We start from the raw sequence: 25578 nt of genomic DNA, 5'->3' as shown, positions 1-25578 counted from the left end.
CCTTCTTTTTCTGAATCCAGCTTCCAACAGTGTAAACCGAAAGTAAAACACAGAGCCACAGCCAGCTTCCAGCTCAAAACGGAAGTAAAGCCCAGAGCCACAGCCCAGCTCCACCCACACAATGACATCACTGAAGCCATGTGTTAAGAGAACACATTTCCTAAAGGGACACTCACATGACAATTCATTGGTGTGGCAAACAGCAAACTGTGATGTTCATGAAGCTAACAGTGGATTTGTGCAATGTGGACAACACCTTCTGAATATTCACACTTAACTTCACATATGCCCATTGACTGAAGTTGCTGTATAATGTTTTGCATAAAAACGGTGAGTACCATTAATCTCACTGTTATTTTGACAGCAAATTCTGGTATTTTGTTCTCTGCAGAAGTAACCTCCAGATAAAGAGTTACACTTGCAGAATAAATGTTTGCTTCTCAGATTTTAGTCTTCTCCATATGCCATGTTCAGTTATGGTAATTGTCACAATTGTAGCTCGCTTTTGCAATGCAAAGTCTGTGCTTCAACATTACCAATGAAATGGAAGTTGGCTTTAAGTATGAATTAATCTGATAAAGCAGCAACATTTACCTTTTTACCATTAATGCGTGCACTGAGAATAGGCCAGAGAACCACCATATGTTTTTGATCTGTCCAACTGACATGCAAATAATACGCAGACTTTGTGGGGGGGTGGAGAGGTGGGTAGCAAGCGTACTTTTCACTTTTAACAAGATTGAAAATTATTGGCAAATTTCAAATCTGGAGTAGATCTCAAATCTAAGTAATGTGAAAAATTGCTCAGGTCTGTCCTGTACACAAGAAACAGGACAAATCCAACCCAGCTAATTACTACCCTATCAACAAAGTGATGGAAGGAGTCATCAACAGTGCTATCAAGCCGCACTTACTCGGAAATAATGTGCTCATGGACGCTCAGTTTGGGTCCGCCAGGGTCACTCAGCTCCTGACCTCATTACAGCCTTGGTTCAAACATGGACAAAAGCGCTGAATGCCAGAGGTGAGGGGAGAGTGACTGCCCTTGACATCAAGGCAGCATTTGACTGAGTATGGCATCAAGGAGCTCTAGCTAAACTGAAGTCAATGGGAATCAGAGGTAAAACGCTCTGCTGATTGGAGTCATACCTGGCACAAAGGAAAATGGTTGCGGTGGTTGGAGGTCAATCATATCAGCTCCAGGACATCATTGCAGGAGTTCCTCAGGATAGTGTCCTAGGCCCAACCATCTTCAGCTGCTTCATCAATGACCTGCCTTCCAACATAATAATAATCTTAATTGTCACAAGTAGGCTTATATTGACACTGCAATGAAGTTACTGTGAAAAGCCCCTAGTCGCCACATTCCAGCGCCTGTTCGGGTACACAGATGGAGAATTCAGAATTTCCAAATTACCTAACGTCTTTAGGGACTTATGGGAGGAAACCGGAGAACCCGGAAGAAACCCACGCAGACACAGGGAGAATGTGCAGACTCCTCACAGACAGTGACCCAAACCGGGAATCGAACCTGGGACCCTGGTGCTGTGAAGCAACAGTGCTAACCACTGTGCTAGTGTGCCGTCAGAAGTGGGGATGTTTGCGATAACTGCACAATGTTCAGCACCATTCGCGACTCATCAGATAAGGAAGCAGTCTATGTCCAAATGCAGCATGACATGGACAGTATCCAGGCTTGGGCTTGGGCTTGGGCTGACAAGTGGCAAGTTACATTCGCACCACACAAGTGTCAGGCAATGACCCTCTCCTACAACAGAGGATCTAACCATCTCCCCTTGACATTTGATGGCATTACCATCGCTGAATCCCCCACAATGAACATCCTGGGGGTTACCATTGATCAGAAACTGAACTGGACTAGCCACATTAATACTGTGGCTACTAGGGCAGGTCAAAGGCAAGGAATCCTACATCGAGTAAATCACCTCCTGACCCCCCGCAAAGACTGTCCACCATCTAAAAGGCACAAGTCAGGAGTGTAATGGAATACTCTCCACTTGCCTAGATGAGTGCAGCACCAACAACACTCAAGAAACTCGACACCACCCAGGACAAAGCAGCCCGCTTGATTGCTCCTCCTTCCACAAACATTCAAACCCTCTACCACTGACGAACAGTGGCAGCCATGTGTAGCATCTACAAGATGCACTGCAGTAACTCGCCAAGGTTCCTTAGTCAGCACCTTCCAAACCCACAACCTCTACCATCTAGAAGAACAAGAGCAGCAGATACCTGGAACCCCACCACCTGGAGGTTCCCCTACAAATCACTGACCAACTGACTTGGAAATATATCGCCGTTCCTCCGCTGTCGCTGGGACAAAATCCTGGAACTCCCTCCATAACAGCACAGTGGGTGTACCTACACCTGAAGGACTGCAGCGGTTCAAGATGACAATTCACCTCCACCTTCTGTAGGGCAACTAGGGATGGGCAATAAATGTTGGCTTTTCCAGCAATGCCCACATCCTGTAAGTGAGCCCCTTTTCCTCACATGTGTCCCCACTCACCCATATTGCATCACATAGTCACTATGATACCCTACACCCCCCCCCCCAAAACCACCACAGTTTGCCCTTACACCCTCCCTGCCAACGCACCTAGTATCCACCACGGGGAAACCTCTGGAGTCATGCTGACATAAAATAAAGTTATGGGAAGAAAGGGTGGAATGGTGGCGCAGTGGTTCGCACTGCTGCCTCATGGCACCCAAGGACTCAGGTTCGATACCGGTCCCGGGTCACTGTCCGCGTGAAGTTTGCACATTCTCCCCGTGTCCGTTAATCCAAAGATGTGCGGGGTAAGTGAATTGGCCACACTAAATTGCCCCTTAATTGGAAACATTTTTTTAGGAAGTTATGGGAACAATCTCCTCAGTCTGGTGTATAAGTCGAGAGGAGGGAGTGGAAGTTAGAGTGATTTCCTCTGGGGAGACAGGACAGCTGGCCATACAGGATCTCGGACCAGTCATCTCACAGGATATGCATCCAAGAGGAGAATTGCGAATCTTGTGACAGGGTGGGCAGAAAGTTGATACCTCCACCACTTCCTTCTCAGCTGGTCCATAGCCAGAAGTACCGGGTTGCCTAGAGCCAGCATCATATATGCCTGCGGTGAAATGTGAACAAATTGCAGCGAGTCAGCTCATTCTTTGAATCTGTCACTCCAGCCATGAGCATTTCAGCCAATGGGAAGCCCTGATTCTAGCATTTGTCTACTCCCAGCCTCATTTCCCCCAGCCTACCATGGCGGAGCTCATCCTGGAGACCACAGATGAGTTCTCCTCTCATACACACATCCATGTAGCTATTGAAGCCTGCCATCATGATGCACAAAACGCCTTTAGACCTCCCTGAACTTAATTGCAAAAGTTCATCCCATCGTCAGGAAGCTGATTTTTGGCCTCTCACTGAATTCATTTCCCCTGCCCACCTTGATTCCCATTCCCAGGAGCAGTGCAAGATTCCACCTGCAGTGTCTATTGATGACATTACTTTTAAAGAAAAACACTCCATTAATTTTAAAAAAGCATTTAATACATTGAATTCTTTCAACTAATTAATTATGAAAACAAACACAAAAGAGAAAATGCTGGAAAATCTCAGCAGGTCTGGCAGCATCAGTAGGGAGAGAAAAGAGCTAACGTTTTGAGTCCGATGACTCTTTGTCAAAGCTAACAGACAAAGTGGGAAATATGTATACTGTGGGGTGAGAATGAAAGATGAGTTATAGCCACAGAAACTCAGGGAAACTGGGTGCTAATGGCCACAGAAACCAAGGGGAAAGAGTGCTAATGACAGTCCCCAGAGAGAACAAAAGATGTGAAAGGCCAAACAGCAGAGAAAATAACATCAGAGGATGAACCTAAAGTGAGCATCAGTCAGCTGAGTTACTACTGAGTAACTGCTACTCGACAGCACTATCAATGACACTTTCCATCATTTTGCTGATAATTGAGAGTACACCGATAGGGTGGCAATCGGTTTGTTTGGATTTGCCCTGTGTTTTGTGGGCAGAGCATACCAGTGTTGTAGCAACACTGGAACAGCTTGGCTAGGGGCATTGCTAGTTCGGGAGCATCTTCAGTACTGTAGTTTAAATGTTGTTGGGCTATAATATTTGCAGTGTCGAGTGCCTTCAGCCATTTTTTGGTATCCCACAGAGGGAATTGAATTGAAAGAGAAAATGCTGGAAAATCTCAGCAGGTCTGGCAGCATCAGTAGGGAGAGAAAAGAGCTAACGTTTTGAGTCCGATGACTCTTTGTCAAAGCTAACAGACAAAGTGGGAAATATGTATACTGTGGGGTGAGAATGAAAGATGAGTTATAGCCACAGAAACCCAGGGAAACTGGGTGCTAATGGCCACAGAAACCAAGGGGAAAGAGTGCTAATGACAGTCCCCAGAGAGAACAAAAGATGTGAAAGGCCAAACAGCAGAGAAAATAACATCAGAGGATGAACTGTAGATGTGGGGAGAGGGGAAGGGGGAAGCAAAAAGGAGAAAGGTTAAGGAAAGGTGGATAAGATTGGGGGGGGGGTTAATGTATATTAAGAAAGATTTAAATGGTAAAAGACAGTTAAAATGAAATGGGATGAAAACAAATGGGTCGAGGTAGGGTAGAGCTGATCATCTGAAGTTGTTGAATTCGATGTTGAGACCGGTAGGCTGTAGCGTGCCTAACCGGAAGGTGAGATGTTGTTCCTCCAGTTTGCATTGAGCTTCACTGGAACATTGCAGCAGGCCAAGAACAGACATGTGGGCATGGGAGCAGGGTCTTTTGTTAAAATTGCAAACAATGGGAAGGTCAGGGTCCTGAATGCGCACAGACCGAAGATGCTCAGCAAAGCGATCACCCAGTCTGTGTTTGGTCTCTCCGATATAGAGGAGACCACATTGGGAGCACCTGAATGCACACAGACCGAAGATGCTCAGCAAAGCGATCACCCAGTCTGCATATGGTCTCTCCGATATAGAGGAGACCACATTGTGAGCAATCATCTTCCGGTTAGGTGCACTACAGCCTTCCGGTCTCAACATCAAATTCAACAACTTCAGATGATCAGCTCTACCCCACCTCGACCCATTAGAGGGCAGCATGGTAGCATTGTAGCATTGTGGATAGCACAACTGCTTCACAGCTCCAGGGTCCCAGGTTCGATTCCGGCTTGGGTCACTGTCTGTGCGGAGTCTGCACATCCTCCCCGTGTGTGCGTGGGTTTCCTCCGGGTGCTCCGGTTTCCTCCCACAGTCCAAAGATGTGCAGTTTAGGTGGATTGGCCATGATAAATTGCCCTTAGAGTCCAAAATTGCCCTTAGTGTTGGGTGGGGTTACTGGGGTATGGGGATAGGGTGGAGGTGTTGACCTTGGGTAGGGTGCTCTTTCCAAGAGCCGGTGCAGACTCGATGGGCCAAATGGCCTCCTTCTGCACTGAAAATCCTATGATAATTTGTGGTTGGGTTGTGGGGTGAGACACACACTTTCCCACAAACTTTCGATGTACTTTAGCATTGGGATGTGCAGTAATTTGAAATCCATTTTGAAGTCCATTTCAGGGATCTGAAACCTGTGTGCAAAGGGAAAGCAACTGTGTAGTTCCTTAAACCATCAAAATAAAGAACCCTCATTGAGGCATGCAGAGTCTGAATCAGGAAGTGTCAATTTTTAATTCAAATGTTAAATCATGTACAAACATAAAATAGAGCGAAGGAAAATGGAATTAAGAAGGAGAACATGAAATACATTTTTAAAAACTTAATTTTTAAAAATCTGAAGGTAGGACACTCCTCCCATGTAAATGATAATTTTCAATGCCAGTCAGGTCATTTGTCATTAATTAAGATTCATCAAACTACTGAAAAATACTTCCAGTGGAATGCTCAAGTCCTAATCTTTTCTGGGGTTTTTAGTGGGTACCTAACACACAACTTCATGCCCATCAATATGTTTCAATGCTGACACACCTGGCAAGAAAAAGGTATGGCAAAGCTTCTGAAGCAGTTGGACAATTCAAACAGCAAGTTCCTGTGCATGAGCAGTTGCTAGAAGTCACTTTAATAACAGATACGATAGCTTCACCATTACTTTGGTAAAGTCTGGGCTGTTGTGCACATTGACACAAAGCAGTTCATGGGAATCATGGGCTTGATGGATGAATTCCAGTGAGCTAGGTTACTGTCAGATCATACATGGTCTAATTAAATGGTGGAACAGTCCGGATGGGTCAAATGGCCTACTCTTGCTCCTTGTTCGTACGCTTGCATGTTTGTAATTTATGCATGTGCAAATTCAGATATGTAGACTTGTTACTATCCTGATGAAATTCATTTCTCATCTGATCACAGGAACTACTGTAATACTGACAAACATCCTCAATATCGAAACCTCTTTCAGCTCGAAGCTGTCAAACTATTTCTCACGGGGAAAGAGCCATTTATACAGTGTAAGTGCAACATTTTTATTGTTTTATTATTTTATTCTACAAAAAGAACACAACTGTAGTTTAATTTTTTAATTGCTTTCATTATAAACGTGCAGGTGACAAAGAATTGATCCAAGAAGTACTTTTTGATGCTGTGGTGACAGCACCACTAGAAGCTTACTGGACCAGTTTAGCTCTAAACAGATCAGAGTAAGTATGTAACATTCTGGTAACATTGAAAATAAGAAGAAGAACAAGCACCTCTATTATTTGTTGATGTTTTAATCATTTTGTTAGTTCCTATTTCAAATTTCCTCAACTTTTATCCCTGCTTTCACAGCATTACGTTCCACGTCATTTACCTCCAGTCAGATTGAGTAGAGAGATCTTTACCTTTGTTCATTCTGCCATTACACTGCTATTAATGACAACAGTTTGAATACTCTGCTGTGAACAGTTTAACAAAGCCCCTACATACAGATAGATGAGGTTATGTATAATCTACATGCTTGGGAGAAATACGCACACAGCAATATTTAATGAAGGCAAAGGGGGTCTTGCCTGTTGGCTGGAGAACCAGGAGAGCCCAGAGCCAGGGGGCAGGATTCTCCCATCGGGCGGCTAAGTGTCGACGCCAGCGTAAAAATGGGAATGCTTTACTCCGGCGTCGGTGCCTGTTCCGGGACCCCATTCTCCGGCCCACAGGGGGCTAGCACGGCACTGGAGCGGCCCATGGGGCTCCAGCTGCCGATCCTGGCGTGATCCGGGCACCGCGGGGTCCACGCATGCGCAGTCCGACCGGCGCCAACTAGCGCATGCGCAGTGGCCTTCTTCCCCGCGCCGGCCCCGACGCCAAATGGCGCAGCGCTACAGGAGCCGGCGCAGAGGAAAGGAGGCCCCCGGCCAGAGAGGCCGGCCTGCCGATCGGTGAACCCCGATCGTGGGCCAGGCCACTACGGAGGCACCCCCGGGGTTGGACCCCCCCTCCCCCCCCCCCCCTCCCCCCCCCCCCTCCCCCCCACAGGCCATCCCCCGGACCCTTCAACGCTGAGGTCCCGCCGGCTCAGAGGATGTTAGACTCGGTGGGACTCGGATTTTTTGTGACGACCGCTCGGCCCATTCGGGCCGGAGAATCGGCGCGCCGGCCCGGGCTGGAGCATACCTCGACCGGCGGCACGGCGACGCCAATGGCGCAGATTCTCCGCTCTGTGGCACGATTCGCGCGGTGCCGTGCCGATTCTCCGACCTGGCGGGGAGTCGGAGAATTCCGTCCAGGCTGCCTTCTCAGGAACTGAACTGGGCAGCAGCTGGACTTACTGAGGTTCAAGGACACCAGGGGGTGGAAATCCCACCTCTTCAAGAGCGACTGCCGAATAAGAAGCTTGCATGTTGGCAGCACTAGTAGGAATGATGGCTACTGCTCGCAAAGCCTCCCCGGCCTAGGATAAGGGACCCAGGCTGCAGGCGAGTGAGAGCGGAATGAGGGTCATGGGTAGACGCTGCAGCAAGGCGGTCAGCGGTAAATGCTGGGTGGTGGCTCTCAGCAGGTCCCCATCCTGATGCTGGATTCCTCGATCTGTCAGTCATCGGTTAACGAGTCCATTCTCTATGGAAACGCCACCACCGATTAGAGTCCACTTTCTCAACCAATCAGCATTCTCTTCTCATGAAGTATAAATTGTTGTTCCCTTTACATTTGGTATTCTTGTGAATATCCTGATGATTGTAAGGCAAAATACTTGTCTCCTTTTAGTGATGCTCAAGTTCTATATGACCAAACTTTATTTATTCTCAGCATGGATCCTGAGATCTGCTCCCAAGATTGATACCGGGTGAGTTGGCATGGTAGGAGAAAAGGAAAAGGGTGGTGGGTGGGGTCATGAGGTGGGACTAATTTGGCATAGGAATGGGGCGGCATGGTAGCACAGTGGTTAGCACTGTTGTTTCACAGCGCCAGGGTCCTAGGTTCAATTCCCGGCTTGGGCCACTATCTGTGCGGAGTCTGTACGTTCTCCCTGTGTTGGCGTGGGTTTCCTCCGAGTCCTCCAGTTTCCTCCCACAAGTCCCGAGAGACGCGCAGTGAGGTAATTTGGACATTCTGAATTCTCCCTTAGTGTACCCGTACAGACGCCAGAATGTGGTGACATGGGGCTTTTCACAGTAACTTCATTGCAGTGTTAATGTAAGCCTACTTGTGACAATAAAAATTATTATTATTATTATGAAGGGCTACGGTGGATAGACATAGGGGAATAGGCTGACAAGGATACTGTGAGGGGACATGAGTTGGGTAAAGGGGTGTAGGTTGGCATGAAGTGCATGCGGAGACATGGGGTGGGTAGAAAGGCATAAGTTGCCGTGGAGTGCATGAGATCCAGGGAGGTGGGTATAGGTTGGCATGGAGGCTATGGGGGCCAGATGGGGTGAGTAAAGGGGCATTTGTTAGCATGGAGAGCATGCGGGTCCATGGAGGATGAATAGAGGGACATTGGTTGGCATGGAGGGTGTGAGGGATTATTGGGGTGAATGGGGGAGGGGGAATGAGGCTGAATGGGTTGGCACGGATGGTACATTTGTGAGTGTGTGAGGGGGCTTGAGCGGTGAGGACTGTTGGGCTGTTTACTGCGTTTTTGTTTCTTTCATTGGTTTGACTAGGTGGCGATAGCGATTTTTTTCCCAAATTGGATTTGCAGACCAGAAATTGTCCTGACATTGCGCTCCTGATCCATGAGCAAGAATTTAGTCTATGGTTTCAAGATAAGCCATTGGTCATTTAGGACAGAGATCACAAAATAAGACGAGTAAGGAGGAGGACGAGGCCTTTTGGCCCATCGGGCCTGTTCCAACATGTGATCATTTCCTAGCTGATCTGACTGTGTCCTTAACTCAATTTTCCTGCCTGTCCGTTGTAACCCTCAACTCCCTTGACAAGAAAAAACCTGTTTAACTCAGCTTTGAATATGTTCAATGACCCAGCTTCCATTGTTTTCTTTGGAAAAGAATTCCAAAGACTAACAACCTTCTGAGAAAATATATTCCACCCCCTCTCCGCCTTAAATGGGAAACCCCTTATTTTTAAACTCTCCTTGTTCTAAATTCCCCCACAAGAGGAGACACCCTCTCAGCATCTACCCTGTCAAGCCCTCTCAGAATTACATGCGTTTCAATAAGGTTAACTCTCATTCTTCTAAACTCCAATGAACATAGTCCTAACCTGCTCAACCTTTCCTCAAGAGACAACATCCTTCATCCAGCAATCAGCACAGTGAACCTTCTCTGAACTGCTCGGTACAAGTGTATCCATCCTTAAGTAAGGAGATCAAAACTGTACACAATACTCCAATTGTGGTCGTAGCAACACCTTGTATTGTTGTAGCAAGACTTCTCTACTTTTATACCCCGCCTCCCTTGCAACAAATAGCAACATTCATTTTGCCTTCCAAATTACGTGCTGCACCAGCATGCTGGCTTTTTGTGATCCGTGTAAGGACAACTGGATTCCTCTGTGCTGCAGCATTCTGCAGTTCTTTCACGACTTAAATAATATTCAGCTTTTCTATTCTTCTTGCCAAAGTGGACATGTTCACATTTGCCTGCATTATACTACATGTGCCAATTATTTTACCCATTTACTTAATATGTGCATATCCCTTTGCAAACTCTTTCTATCTTCCTTCACAATTTGCTTTCCTACTTGCCTTTGTATCATCAGCAAATTTGGCTACAATGCAGTCTGTCATTCATCCAAGTCATTAATGTAGATTGTATATAGTTGAGGTCCCAGCACTGATCCCTGCAGCACTCCACTAGTTACAGTTTACTGAACTGAAAATTACCCATTTATCCCAATTCTGTGTTTCCTTTTAGTTAGCCAATCCTTTATCAATGCTGACATACACCATCCCCAATACCATGATTTGATTTGATTTGATTTATTGCCACATGTACTGAGGTACAGTGAAAAGTATTGTTCTGCATCCAGTCCAGACAGATCATTCCACACATGAAAAACCATAGGACCTAGATAATTACACAATGTAAGTACGTAGACACAGGCATCGGGTGAAGCATACGGAGTGTAGTACTACTCAGTAGAGAAGCTGTGTGGAGAGATCAGTTCAGTCCATAAGCGGGGAAGAAGCTGTTTTTGAACCTGTTAGCGCGTTCTCAGACTTTTGTATCTGCTGCCAAAAGGAAGGGGTTGGAAGAGAGAATAACCCGGGTGGACAAAGAACAAAGAAAAGTACAGCGCAGGAACAGGCCCTTCGGCCCACCAAGCCTGCGCCAACCATGCTGCCCGTCTAAACTAAAATCTTCTACACTTCCAGGGTCTGTATCCCTCTATTCCCATCCTATTCATGTATTTGTCAAGATGCCCCTTAAACATCACTATCGGCCCTGCTTCCACCACCTCCTCTCGCGGGTGGGGGAGGTCTTTGATTATGCTGCCCACTTTCCCAAGGCAGTGGGAGGTGTAGACAGACTCAGTGGCTGGGAAGCGGTTTCGCTTGATGGACTGGGCTGTTGTAGCCATCTAAAATTGCTGATTCCCTATTAATTTGGCCAAAACCCAATTTAAAATGGCTAACTGAAACGGCTGATGGGAAAAGCAGCCAACAGGACACAAACGGACAGCTACAGACAGAATAGCGTATTCGGCTCTGGGGAAGTCGGCCCAGATCGATACTCAAGACTATTAGCAGCACATCAACCCAGACATCTGCAGTTTAATCGGCAATCCCCGGGAACAATTGCAACATATTAGCAATTGAATGCCGGGCCAGACCTGTCGGCGCCTGCAGTGGCCGAAACAAAGACAGGTGAACGACCACCCCCGATCGAGGAATCGCCCCATTATTGGAGCATATCGAACCCAGTGATTGGGAACAAGCCCAATCACTTGGGGCTCAGGGTCAAGGGCCGCCCCGAGAGGCAGGAAGCCCCTGGGCCCTATAAAGTGAGGGGCCAAGTTCAGATCTCGCTCTCTCTCCCTTCTTCTCCTGCTCGCAACCTTCGCAAGAACATCGACCAGAAACAGTAAGTCTGACTCCAGCGATCGCTACCCGATAGAGATTCCTAGCCATCGACCCGTATCAGCCTTTCGAATCCCGCGGGCCAGATCCGATTCGATAAGCCATTCGTTTCCCTGACCTGGTGGGCCATCTCCTAAAGTTAAGTATTGGCCAGTAGTGGTAGGTTTTGATATAGATAGTAGGATTATTGTGTAAGTATTGATTGCTGTACATAATAAATGACCGTTGATTTCAATCTTACTAAGCGTTGTGTTGACTTATTAATCATAACTCGAGCTTGAACCACGTGGCGGTATCCGAAAGATACCTGGCGACTCGTGAGCAAAGGTGGCATAATCAGAGCTAATAAAACTAAGGCTAATAAGAGCAACACTGTGTTCACGACTCTCTGTAGTTTCTTACGGACTTGGGCCAAGCAGTTGCCATACCAGGTTGTGATACAGCCAGATAGAATGCTTTCTATGCTGCATCTGTAAAAATTGGTAAGAGTCAATGTGGACATGTTGAATTTCCTTAGTTTCCTGTGGAATTGTAGGCGCTGTTGTGCTTTCTTGGTTGTAGTGGCGACATGGGTGGACTCGGACAGATGGTTGGTGATGTGCACACCTAGGAATTTGAAGCTGTCGACCATCTCTACCTCGGCACCATTGATGCAGACATGAGTGTGTACAACACTTTATCCTGAAGTCAATGACCAGCCCCTTAGTTTTGCTGACATTGAGGGAGAGATTGTTGTTGATACACCACGCCACTAGGTTCTCTATCTCCTTCCTGTACTCTGTTGTTCGAGATCTGACCCACTACGTTCCTGTCATCAGCAGATCTGTAGATGAAGTTGGAGCCAAATTTTGCCACACAGTTGTGTGTGTGGGGGGAATACAGTAGGGGGCTAAGTACTCAGCCTTGTGGGGCCCTGGTACTAAGGACTAGCATGGAGGAGGTGTTGTTGTTGTTTACCCTTACTGATTGTAGTTTATGGGTCAGGTAGTCGAGGATCCAGCAGCAGAGGGAGGAGCCAATCCTAGGTTTTGGAGTTTTGATACGAGTTTGGCTAGGATTATGGTGTTGAAGGCGGATCTGTAGTCAATGATTAGGAGTCTGACGTAAGAGTCCTTGTTGTCAAGATGCTCCAGGGATGAGTGTACGGCCAGAGAGATGGCGTCTACTATGGACCTGTTGTGGCCGTATGCAAAATGCAGTGGATAAAGGCATTTTGGGAGTATGAAGATATTGTATCACATGGCCAATCTCTCAAAGCACTTCATAATGATAGATGTCAACGCCACTGGCCAGTAGTCATTGAGGCACGTTGCATGGTTCTTATTTGGTACCAGTATGCTGGTGGGCTCCTTGAAGCAGGTTGGAACCTCGGAATGGAGTTGGGAGAGGTTGAAGATGTCCACGAACACACCCATGAGTGCTTATCTTATGCAGTCACCTTTTTATATGGCATGTTATCAAATGTTTTTTGGAAATCCATATACACTACCTCTACTGGTTTGCTTTGATCCAGGCTGCTTGCTACATCCTCAAAGAACTCATTAAATTTGTCAAACATTTCCCTTTTACAAAACCATAATAATAATAATCTTTATTGTCACAAACAGTGACTCAAGCCGGGAATCGAACCTGGGACCCTGGCGCTGTGAAGAACAGTGCTAACCACTGTGCTACCGTGCCGCCCACCATGTTGACTCTGTCTGATTGTATTATGATTTTCCACTACCTCCTGAATAGATTCTAGCATTTTCCCAATGGCACGTTAGACTAACTGGCCTATTGTTACCTGCTCTTTGTCTCCTTCCTTCCCTGAATATTGATGTTAAATTTGCAGTTTTCCAATCTGCTGGGACCTTTCCAGAATCCAGGTCATTTTGGAAGATTACAACCAATGTATCCATAATCTCTGCAGAAACCTATTTTATGATGCAGACTATCAGGTGCAGGGGACTTGTCAGCCCTTAGATCCATTAGCTTTCCTAATACTTTTTCTCCAATGATCATAGTTGTTCTAAGTTCCTTCCTGAAATTTCTTCACTCAGAGTTGTGAATCTTTGGAGTTCTCTATGCTGGAGGGCTGTGAATCACTGAGTATATAGCCTTGCCAGCAACACTTACATCCCATGAAAGAATAAAAATTAATTCAAGACCGAGATCGATAGACTCTTCGCGCTGAGGAATATGGAGATAAGGTGGAAATTGGAGCGATGTCAAAGTTGCGCCATGAACTTGAATGGCAGAATAGGCTCTAGGGAACATATTGCCTACTTCCATTCCTATTTCTTACATTTTTAAGTTCACTCAATTCAGTTGTCCACGCCATGACCAATTGATCTTGGCTGTAAAACGTAGCTGAATATGAATCTCAGATTACCGTTCAAACAGACATCTACTGAATAGCAGGCAACATTCTACGATCTTAAGACACATTAATAAATATTTCAGGTACCAAAATTATTCTCATGTCAAAATCAGATCTGTTTTTCCGTCTTTCCTTCTCCTTTTTGTCTGTTCCACATTTCATTTGTTTTATTTGAGATCTTTCTTTCTGCAGTATTGTCATGCTACATATTCAATGATTAGACACAGATGTGAGTGCATTGCACTGCAAGTTTTTCATATTTGCAGCTAAAGCATGGATCTTATTGTAGGTTGATTCTTGTGTGTTAAGCATACTTATCCTGTTGGATATCTCGTTCCAGAAACGCTGACAAGGGTGTTGAAGTTTCTTTCCTGGGAACACGCACAGGACTCAGTCGTATCAATTTGTTTGTCGGACAAGAACAACGTACTAATCAGTAAGCTTCATTGTCAATTAATAACATTCATTTAACAGCTGAGAAAAGACTTCAGTTGATTCTGTTATATTTCAGAAAGAAATAACTACAAACTCCTGAAGTTTTCAGCAAGTAAAATTGCCTAATGTTTACATTTAAACAGATCTGTTTCATAAGTAATTTTTATCTTGATCAATGAAAGTTTTCTGAAGCATCTTTACTAATTGCCCTTCTAGTATGTTTTTTGTAGCATTTTGCAATCAGTGAAAGATCATATTTGGTTAAAAACTGATAATTAGAACCAGGAAGATCCTGGACATGGATTCCCAAATCATCTGTCAATGTTTTTCACTGCAATTATTCAATTTAATTGTAACAGTCTTTCTTGGCCTTATTTTAAATAGTGTTCTTTAAACGTCTGTCCCAAACATGTCAGATGTCATTCTGTAGCTAAATGATTGTATAATTCATCATGTGATGCTTTTAAAATATTGTTAATTATCCCATATTTGTTGAATTAAATATATAATGAAAATGATGATAGTAGCCAAACTCCACTGGAGCAGAGCATCTCGCCACTCAGCTGAATTATTTTCTTGTCACAAGTTGTGCAAATTAATAATCACACAGCTGGGCAACAGGGATTGAGTTTCAGAGCCATGAGGTCATGTTGCAGCTGTACAAAACTCTGGTGCGGCTGCATTTGGACTATTGCGTGCAATTCTGGTCGCCGCATTATAGGAAGGATGTGGAAGCATTGGAAAGGGTGCAGAGGAGATTTACCAGAATGTTGCCTGGTATGGAGGGAAGATCTTATGAGGAAAGGCTGAGGGACTTGAGGCTGTTTTCGTTAGAAGAAGGTTAAGAGGTGACTTAATTGAGGCATACAAGTTGATCAGAAGATTGGATAGGATGGACAGCGTGAGCCTTTTTTCTCAGATGGTGATGTCTAGCATGAGGGGACATAGCTTTAAATTGAGGGGAGATAGATATAAGACAGATTTCAGAGGTAGGTTCTTTACTCAGTGTAGTAAGGGCGTGGAATGCCCTGCCTGCAACAGTAGTGGACTCGCCAACACTAAGGGCATTCAAATGGTCATTGGATAGACATATGGACAATAAATGAATAGTGTAGATGGGCTTTAGAGTGGTTTCACAAGTCGGCGCAACATCGAGGGCCAAAGGGCCTGTACTGCGCTGTTATGTTCTAAGTTCTAAGGGTATCTGGGACCTTGGTGCATGATAGGACCAACATCTATCTCTTTAACCAATGAGATTTAAAGATAAAGAATGAAGTAGAGGAATGCAGGAGAAGGGAATAGGGGGAATTGGGTAAAATTAGATTCAGAAAGAGCAAGAAAGCGAGGGAAAGAAAGATTGGATTAAGTTAAGACCAACATAGACATGAAATGAGCAGGAAATCTAAGAAAAATGTAAAAATAGATAACATTTAAAAATAGAACATAGAATATACAGTGCAGAAGGAGGCCATTCGACCCATCGAGTCTCTACCGACCCACTTAAGCCCTCACTTCCACCCTACCCCCGGGTGGAAATCTTTAAGAACAATTTACTACCTGCAGGAATGAGACTTCACAGTTTCAATTGTTTCCTTTCTGGGCTGGAGAAATTGAGTGACATTGTCGAAGCATAAAATTCATCATTAACAAGGCCCTTAAGCTGTCAAGTACCTAACTTTCTGTGGTGAGCTTAACTGGTTATTAATGCACAAATGCAGCAATTTCTCGAAACGCACGGGGAGTTTGAGACAGGTTTCTGTTTTTGCAGGGCTAATGGAGCAGCAGAAGCAGCTGAACAATGTGTTGCTCTTGAGGTCCTGCTTCACTATTATTTAAAATAGTGAGGCTTTGACTTTCCACACGATTATAGCAATGTAAGAGCAGAAGCAATACGACAGGAGTAGGCCATTTGGCCCCTCGCGCCTACTCCGCCATTCACTATCATGCCTACAACACCCTCCCCCCCACATTAAAGAGGGTGTCCAAGGAAGTGATGAGTCACAAGGTGACTTAATGGACTTCTGACAGAAATAAGAGGGCTTACTTTGTCCTTTGCCAATGGAAAATTGAATAAATGATAAACCCCAATACATAAACAGACTCTCCAGTGGGATAAAACACACTTTGGATGGATGAGAACTTCTCAAGACAGAGGATCGTTGCTGACTTCAGCCTAAACATCTTGGTTAGCTCAAGAAGACTGAAGAAAATAGAAAAAAACAGCACTGCCAACTCTCGCCTAGGAGAAGATGAAGAGCTTCCTGATATCTCAACTAGCTCAAGGAGGAAAAGAACAAAGACTGGTGTTAGCAAACAGACAAGAGACTGTCCCTTCCAGCTGCGGAAATCAGCTTCATCCATCCATTTGTCTGATCCAGAACCAGTAACCTGTCAGCCAGGAAGATCAGCAAACACCTGCTTCCCCCATCCATTATCCTGATTCGGGATCATTCTCACTTCACTGTGTATCTCTTTTGTTTATTTAGATTATGGGCACGATTCTCCCAAAAGGAAACAAAATCCCCAGTGAGCGCGCTTAGCCATGTGTTTCCCGGCACTCGCAGTGCCGAGAAATACAGGACTATTCAACGCGACTCGTGTTGAATAAGGGGCCTGAACGTGGAGCGCACGACCAAGGCCGCACATGTTTTGTACAGTGGGGAGCTCCGCTCGCTGAAACTCCCTATTTTAGCAGGTGGTCGGGATGCCATTCTTAAATGGCGTCCTGATCTCTGGGGTCCGCGAAACTCCCTCCCCACCAGCCTAAAAGCAATATGGGAGGGTCCCCGGCAACCCCCGCCATCCTCTCCCCCCCCTGCCAACACCCAACCTGGCACAGCCCATGTCAGCTGGCAGTGCCACCTGGGCACTTTGGCAGTGCCAACCTGTCAGCTGGCAGTGTACACGGGTGCACCACCCTGCCCTCCAGGTCAGAAGGAGGCTTCTGAAGGAGACTGCCCCCATCACTTCCATCTTCCTGCCCGAGATCGAGGATTGAAAATATTTCTGTTTTGCCCCTGTGTTTTCCAGTGCCTGCCAGCCTAAAAATTGAGGCTGGGCAGGAAAAGGCTTTGAGTTTCCATTAAGTGGTAATCACTTGGTGATTATTCATGGTGAAAGAGTTAATATGAAGTCGACGTAGAATTTGATTTAAAGATGTACTCTCAATTTTAATTGTGCTGACCCTGGTATTGAGTAAATGACTGAGCACCATTGGAATGTAAAGATTCAAATGTCTTGATTTGTGATGTGAACTTTCAACCATGGGGGACTATTGTGTTTTAAAGTCTTTGGTACTTCATGAGTTAACGGAGCTTTTTATTTTGCTGAGAAAGTAAAGGAGTAATGTCACCTTTGAAAAGTTCTACAAATCTTTTTATATTTATTTAATGACACATAATGATGGTAGATATGCTACAATGATGCCAAGAGAAAAGATTATAATAGCTTTAGAAAAAACATTACAGAAGCTTAAGCACTATTTAACAAAGGATACTGAACACACTTACAACAACTCATATTTTCCATTGGTGGTTACTACATCAATGTTTCTCAGCTGCTGTAAGTGGTGAGGGGGGGAAATGGAGCACTGTGTCTTGTTGACTAAGTTGAATTCAGGCAGCTTTATGTGAGCATTTGTATTTTTTGCGAGAGGTCATATTGTAAGGATTCTGAGTAAACTTAAATTGTTGGTGGATTGTTTGTGAATTATAGCTCAAGCAACCATCAGATACGAAAATCGTCCGAGTAACATTGAAAAATAAAGTATTTAAGATATTGAGATATTACTTAAGCAATTGTTTTCTCTTGAACCTGAATACATTGTGAGATTTTTCAGACTCGAGAATGAGAGCCAATTTATATGCAGAATTGATGCAACCAGCATGAATTCCCTTCAACTGCAGTCGCTGAATCGCTGTTTTTTTTCAATCATCCAACATTACATAACCTGTGTTGGTCTCATAGTATTCCTACAGTGCAGAAGGAGGCCATTCGGCCCTTCAAGTCTGCACCGACCTTTTGAAAGAGCACTCTACCTAGGCCCCCCACCCTATCCCCATAACCCAGTACACGACCTAACCTTTTGGACACGAAGGGACAATTTAGCATGGCCAATCCACCTAACCTGCACATCTTTGGACAGTGGGAGGAAACCGGAGCACCCAGAGGAAACCCATGCAGACACGGGAAGAAAGTGAAAACGCCACACAGACAGTCACCTGAGGCTGGAATTTAACCCGGGACCCTGGCGCTATGAGGCAGAGTGCTATCCACTGTGCCACCTTGCCGCTCTTCAACTTAATGTGAAAGTGTTGTATTCTGCTGCACCAACAGTTTTGCCTGTTAATTGCGCAGAACATAGTTGATGCAAGGAAAGTAAGATTAAAGAATGACCTAAAATGCTTCTCAACCAATTTGTATTTCTGAAGCGTCACTGATGCGATCATCAATTCACACGAGACGAAGAGTTGAAGTGAACAGTAGTTTTAATCAGCTCAAACTGTACCTGCTTGCGACTGCTCTGTACTGAGTGCCGCCAACAGGCTGCAGCTCTATATACCCCCCCCCTAGGGGGCGGAGCCCAGAAGGGCATCAACATAATACAATACAATGTAATGCAATTACAATGGTGAATGGTAGCAGTAATACATTCACCACATTCACCACCTGTTAAAAATTGAAGTCCAGCGGGGGTGAAGTGGGCTCACAAATCGAGTCTGTCCGGTGCCTTGATCGTTTGCTGCGATCGCCTGAGCTCTGGTTTCGCTGCGGGCACGGGTGTTGAATTCATCGTTGCGGCATGGGTGTTGGGCTCGTTGACTCCGGGAGCGTCTCTTCTGGAGCTTCATCACTGTAGGTTGGTGATGGGGTGAGGGGGGGTATAGGCCATGTAGTGGGGGAGGGGCGGTGTTCGGTGTAGGGTGGGGGGGGGTAGGTGATGGTCGCAGGGGAACCCGGAGGGAGACTCTATCTTGTCGGCCTTCGTGGTGCTCTATCTTGTCGGCCACGTAGGCATACTGGGGGTTGGCTTGAAGGAGCTGGACCCTCTCGACCAGGGGGTCGGACTTATGGCTCCTCACGTGCTTTCAGAGGAGGACAGGCCCCCCTGTTGTCAGCCAGGACGGAAGCGAGACCCCGGATGTGGATTTTCTGAGGAAAACAAATCGACGGTCATAAGGGGTCTCATTCGTGGCTGTGCAGAGGAGTGACCTAATGGAGTGGAGTGCGTTGGGGAGGACCTCCTGCCAGCGGGAAACTGGGAGACTCCTTGACCGTAGGGCCAGAAGGACGGCCGTCCATACCATCACGTTCTCCCTCTCCACCTGTCCGTTTCCCCAGGGGTTGTAGCTGGTAGTCCTGCTCGAGGCAATGCCCGTACCGAGCAGGTGAGCAGGTACTGACGCAGCTCATCGCTCATAAACGAGGAGCCCTGGTCACTGTGGACGTAAGTGGGGAAACCGAACCAGGGTGAAGACACTATGCAGGGCCTTAATGACAGTGGCCAAGGTCATGTTGGGGCATGGTATGGCAAAGGGGAAACGGGAATACTTGTCAACGACGTTAAGAAAATACGCGTTGCGGCCAGTGGGGGGGAGGGGCCCTTTGAATTGATGCTGAGTCGCTCAAAGGGCCGGGCTGCCTTCACCAGGTGGGCCTTGTCTGGCTGATAGAAGTGCGGCTTGCACTCCACGCAGACTTGACAGTCCCTGGTCATGGACCTGACCTCCTCGGTGGAGTAGGACAGGTTGCGGGCCTTGATGAAGTGGAGACGGTGGGTGACCCCCGGGTGACAGAGGTCATTTTGTATGGCCGGAGTCAGTCATCTTGCGCGCTGGCGCATGTGCCACGGGACAGGGCATCTGGGGGCTTGTTGAGCTTCCCGGGCCGATACACAATATCGTAATTATTTTTTAACATTTTTTTTAAAAATATTTTTTTATTCTACATTTTCACATTTTCCTTCAAAGATTTACACCCCACCCACAAACAGTAAACGGTAACAAATACAAAATCAATCCCCTTAACAATACCAATGATCCCATCCTCCCATCACCCCAAACAATGGACCACCTGTCAATATATGCATCCAATAAACCAATCCCTCCCATGGTGGAAACAGAAAACAAAGGAGAAAAAGAAAAAGAAAAAGGAGTCCGGGACCGTCCATGGTCACCATTGACCTATAGAGTCCACTCCCCCTCCCCCCCTACACTCAACGCCACCCAGCCTCTGAAAGAGTACTGTACATGATACCCAAGAGTTGTACCCCCCGCCCACCACCCCCTACCCCCGCGCCCCCCGGCCCCCCGCCCCGCCCCCGCCCCCCGCACCCCCCGCCCCCCGCCCCCCCGCCCCCCACCCCCCCCCCCCCCCACCCCCCACCCGCCCCCCACCCAAGTCTCCAGCTCCTCCCGTCCACTGCCTCTTGTAAAACTCCTCCTCCCAACCTCGGTTCCTTCCTCCCAACTTTCCACCCCGGCTAGACCACTCGGACCCTGTTCTGCCAGGCTCCGATGGCCGCAGCCCCTCCCCCCACCTCACTCTCGTTCACTGGCCGGCTTAAAGCGGCCAGCGTGGAGGCCCCCACCCGGGTCCCTTTCCCCCTTGCCTGGCCCTAGGAAAGCCCAGAGATCCCCTTTTAGCACACACACCCCGCATATCCACCTACACCCCAAAGAGCCCTCATTTCGAGTGAAAGTCCCATCCCTTCCCTTGTCCAAATATATACAACATTGGCTCCTTTAGCCCCTACACCAGCACGCAGTGAAACAAAAAAGAAGAAAATATAGTCATGAGGTTACATCGGCACATGGCCATTTCTCAATTTGTCAGTTCTGCCACAGTCCTTCTGCCTTCGCAAACTCCTCCGCTGCTTTTGCCGTTCCAAAATAAAAGTCCCTGAGCTTATAAGTCACCCTCAGCTTCGCTGGATATACAATGCCGCACTGTACCTTGCTAATGTACAGTGCCCTCTTCACCCGGTTGAAGGCAGCCCACCTCCTCGCCAGCTCCACCGTAAAGTCCTGGTATACACGTATACCAGCTCCAGCCCACTGCACCACCCGCTTCTGCTTGGCCCAGCTCAGGACCTTCTCCTTCACACTGTACCTACGGAAGCACAGAGTCACTGCCCTTGGCAGCTCACTCGCCTTTGGTACAGGCCTCCACGACCGATGAGCCCGATCCAGTTCATATTGGGAGGGATCCTCCCCCTCCCCCAATAGTTTCGCCAGCATCGCGGCAAAATACTCAGTCGGCTTCGGTCCTTCAACTCCTTCGGGCAGCCCCACAATCCTCACATTCTATCGCCTGGATCTGTTTTCCAGTTCTTCCATTTTTCCTCGCAGATCCTTGTTAATGTCCATCACCTTCCGCATCTCCTTCCCCATCGAGGCAAGTTGATCACCGTGCTGCAATAACGTCTCCTCCACTTCCTTCAGTGCCTCCCCTTGCTCTCGCACCTCCGCCACTGCGCTCGCCACTGCCGTCATCACCGGGGAAATCGCCTCCTCCACCAGCGCACTCAAAACCTCCCTCATCTCCTTCCTCACCGTCTCCATGCATTTTGCAAACTGCCTTTCGAATTCCGCAGCCATCACCTTAGTTATTCCTTCATCCGTAAGCACTGCAGCCTCCCCAGGTGCTCCAGCCTCCATTTTCTTTACTGACCCCGCAGTGATCTTTTCACTCCCCGACGGACTTTCAGCCGCTTTTTTCACGGACGTTTTTTTGCTGGTCTTCAACATTCCCCTCCTCTGTGCTGTCTCCCAACTTTTACTGCCTTCACTGGCCCTAGGACCGGGCGTTAACCCCCGACAATGCCGTTCCCGAACGGGAGCCCTCCAACGCGCGGCTGCCTCACGCCCGCCGTCACCGGAAGGCCACGATATTGTAATTATAGGTGGAGAGTTTGATCCTCCATCTCAAGATTTTATCATTCTTGATCTTGCCCCGCTGTGTATTGTTGAACATAAAGGCTACCGACCATTGGTCGGTGACGAGGGTGAACCTCCTACCAGCCAGGTAGTGCCTCCAATGCCGCACAGCTTCCACAATGGCATGAGCTTCTTTTTCGACTGAGGAGTGTCGAATCTCGGAGCCGTTGAGGGTACGGGAAGAAAAGGCCACGGGCCTGCCTGCCTGGTTAAGGGTAGCGGCCAGGGCGACATCTGATGCGTCGCTCTCCACCTGGAAGGGGATGGACTCGTCCACCGCGTGCATCGCGGCTTTGGTAATATCTGCTTTGATGCGGCTGAAGGCCAGGCGGGCCTCAGTCATCAGAGGGAAGATGGTGGCTTTGATAAGTGGGCGGGCTTTGTCCGCATAGTTGGGGACCCACTGGGCATAATATGAAAAGAACCCGAGGCATATTTTCAGGGCTTTGGGTCAGTGGGGGAGGGGGAGTTGCAGGAGGGGGCGCATGCGGTCGGGGTCATGCCCTAGGACTCCGTTTTCCACGACATAGCCGAGGATGGTCAGTCGGGTTGTGCGGAAAACGCATTTCTCCTTGTTATAGGTGAGATTAAGGGCTTGGGCGGGTTGGAGAAACTTCTGAAGGTTGGCGTCATGGTCCTGCTGATCATGGCCACAGATGGTGACGTTGCCCAAGTACGGAAATGTGGCCCGCAGCCCATACTGGTCCACCATTCGGTGCATCGTTCTTTGGAAGACCGAGACCCTTTTGGTGACGCCGAAGGGGACCCGGAGGAAGTGGAAGAGGCGGCCGTCTGCCTCAAAGGCCATGTAGTGGCGGTCTTCCGGGCGGATTGGAAGCTGGTGGTATGCGGACATCAGATCTACCGTGGAGAACACCCGGTAGTGTGCAATCTGATTCACCATGTCCGCTGTCCAGGGAAGGGGGTACGCATCAAGTTGCGTGTACCAGTTTATGGTTTGGCTGTAGTTTACAACCATCCGGTTCTTTTCCCCAGTCCTGACGACCACCACTTGGGCTCTCCAGGGGCTATTACTGGCGTTGATGACCCCCTCCTTCAAGAGCCGCTGGACCTCTGACTTGATTAAAGTCCTGTCCTGGCCACTGTATCGCCTGCTCCTGGTGGCGACGGGTTTACAGACGGCGGTGAGGTTCGCGAAGAGCGGGGGAGGGGCGACCTTAAGGGTCGCAAGGCTACATACGGTGAGAGGGGGTAGGGGCCCGCCGAACTTCAGGGTCAGGCTCCTGAGGTTGCACTGGAAGTCCAGTCCAATCAGGAGAGGAGCGCAGAGGTCGGGGAGGACATACAGTCTAAAATTGGCGTACTCGGCGTCCTGTATCGCGCGGTTCGTGGCACAGTACCCCCAGATCTGCACTGAATGCGATCCGGAAGCGAGGGAGATTGTTTGGAATGCGGGGGAAATTTGGGAGAACAGCGCCTTACCGTGTCTGGATGTATGAAGGTCTCCGTGCTCCCAGAGTCAAACAGGCAGGACGTTTCGTGCCCATTGACCCGGACGGTCATCATCGAGTTCCTGAGGTGCTTGGGCCGTGACTGGTCGAGGGTGACAACACCGAGCTACGGGTAGCCAGCGTGGTCGGAGGTGGTGGGGCAGTCCCAAGATGGCGGCCCCCGTCGGTCGCACGTGTTGGGCGGCGTTGAAGATGGCGGCCAAGATGGCGGCCCCCATGAGTCGCACGTGTCGGGTAGGGTTAAAGATGGCTACCCCCATGGACAGCACGAGGCTGATGACGCGTCCGAAGGGGGTGGTACCAGCAGGCACGCAGCCACACTGCGGGGTCTGCGGGCCTGTGAGTCTGAAAGTCGGGCCTTGATTTAGGAGCTATGGATCTGGCCAGGCAGACTTTGGCAAAGTGTCCTTTCTTGCCGCAGTCGCTATAGGTCACGTTCCGAGCTGGGCAACGCTGCCTGAGGTGCTGGTTCTGGCCGCAGAACTAGCAGGCAGCCCCCCGGGTTGGGCGGGCACCCGCGTGGCACAGGCCTCGGACACCCTCTGGTCGGGCGTCCACAAGGGGATCGCGTGGTCGGGGGGGAAAGCATTGAGCCTCTGAAACACTACTTCTAAAGATGTGGATAGTTTTACCGTCTCTTCTAGGTTGAGGGTGCCATTTTCGAGCAAGCGCTGTCTGACGTATTTGGACCGGACTCCAGTCACATAGGTGTCCCGGATGGCGAGTTCCATATGCTGCGAGGCCATGACGTCCTTATAATTGCAGTTTCGAACGAGTACCTTCAGGTCGAGTAGGTATTCCTCCAGCGATTCCCCTGGGCGTTGAAGACGAGTGGTGAGGAGATGCCGTGTGAACACTTCATTCACCGGCCTCACGTACTGCCTTTTCAGGATCGCGACCGCGTCTGCGTACGTGGTCGCTTCCTCGATCTGCACGGAGATTCTGTGGCTCACTCAGGTGTGGAGGAGACTCAGTTTCTGTTCCTCGGTGACGGTGGGCGAGGAGGAGGCGGCGAGGTAGGCCTCAAAACAGCGGAACCAATGTGAAAAAATTCCTTTGGCTTCAGCTGCCTGTGGGTCAAGTTCCAGTCGATCAGGTTTGAGGGCTGCTTCCATAGCGATATTGTAGCTGATTAAATTGATCCAGCCATCAATTCACATGAGACGAAGAGTTGAAGTGAACAGTAGTTTTAATCAGCTAGAACTGTGCCTGCCTGCGACTGCTCTGTACTGAGTGTCGCCTACAGGTTGCAGCTCTATATAACTCCCCCGAGGGGGCGGAGCCACAGGCGGAGCCTACAAGGGCATCAACATAATACAATACAATGTAATGCAATTACAATGGTGAATGGTAGCAGTAATACATTCACCACAGTCACCAGTGTTGGAAGTTGGAAAATATGGCCGTCTGCAAATGCACCCAATAGGAATCGATTGAACAAAGAACAAAGTAGAGTACAGCACAGGAACAGGCCCTTTGGCCCTCCAAGCCTGTACCGGTTACGATACCAACCTTTGCCAAAACCCTCAGCACTTCCTTGAGCCATATTCCTCTATACCCATCCTATCCATGTCTTTGTCAAGATGCCTTTTGAACGACGTTAATGTATCTGCTTCCACAACCTCCTCTGGCAACGCGTTCCACCGTCTGCGTAAAAAAACAGCCTCGCACATCTCCTCTAAGCTTTGTCCCACGGATCTTAAACCTGTGCCCCCTGGTGACTGACCCCTCCACCCTCGGAAAGAGTGCCTGCCGATCCACTCTATCCATGCCCCTCATAATCTTGTAGGCCTCTATCAGGTCACCCCTGAACCTCTGTCTTTCTAATGAAAATAGTCCGAATCTATTCATCCTCTGCATATAGCTAACATCCTCCAGACCAGGCAACATCCTGGTAAA

At 48.0% G+C, this 25578-nt stretch overlaps 1 protein-coding gene across 1 annotated transcript in view; it reads left to right on the top strand.

The window, feature by feature from the left end:
* The window catches only part of cacna2d3a (calcium channel, voltage-dependent, alpha 2/delta subunit 3a), a 1400547-nt gene that overhangs the window by 923622 nt on the left and 451347 nt on the right, over positions 1 to 25578 (top strand). Inside the window, exons 23-25 of the mRNA XM_072472475.1 lie at positions 6364 to 6461; positions 6557 to 6650; positions 14176 to 14271. Coding sequence (XP_072328576.1) covers positions 6364 to 6461; positions 6557 to 6650; positions 14176 to 14271 — 288 coding nt within the window. The remainder of the gene's footprint in view (positions 1 to 6363; positions 6462 to 6556; positions 6651 to 14175; positions 14272 to 25578) is intronic.

Source organism: Scyliorhinus torazame, chromosome 13 (assembly GCF_047496885.1).
Source record: "Scyliorhinus torazame isolate Kashiwa2021f chromosome 13, sScyTor2.1, whole genome shotgun sequence".
NCBI classification, from domain to species: domain Eukaryota; kingdom Metazoa; phylum Chordata; class Chondrichthyes; order Carcharhiniformes; family Scyliorhinidae; genus Scyliorhinus; species Scyliorhinus torazame.
This window is presented reverse-complemented; position numbering and strand designations above follow the sequence as displayed.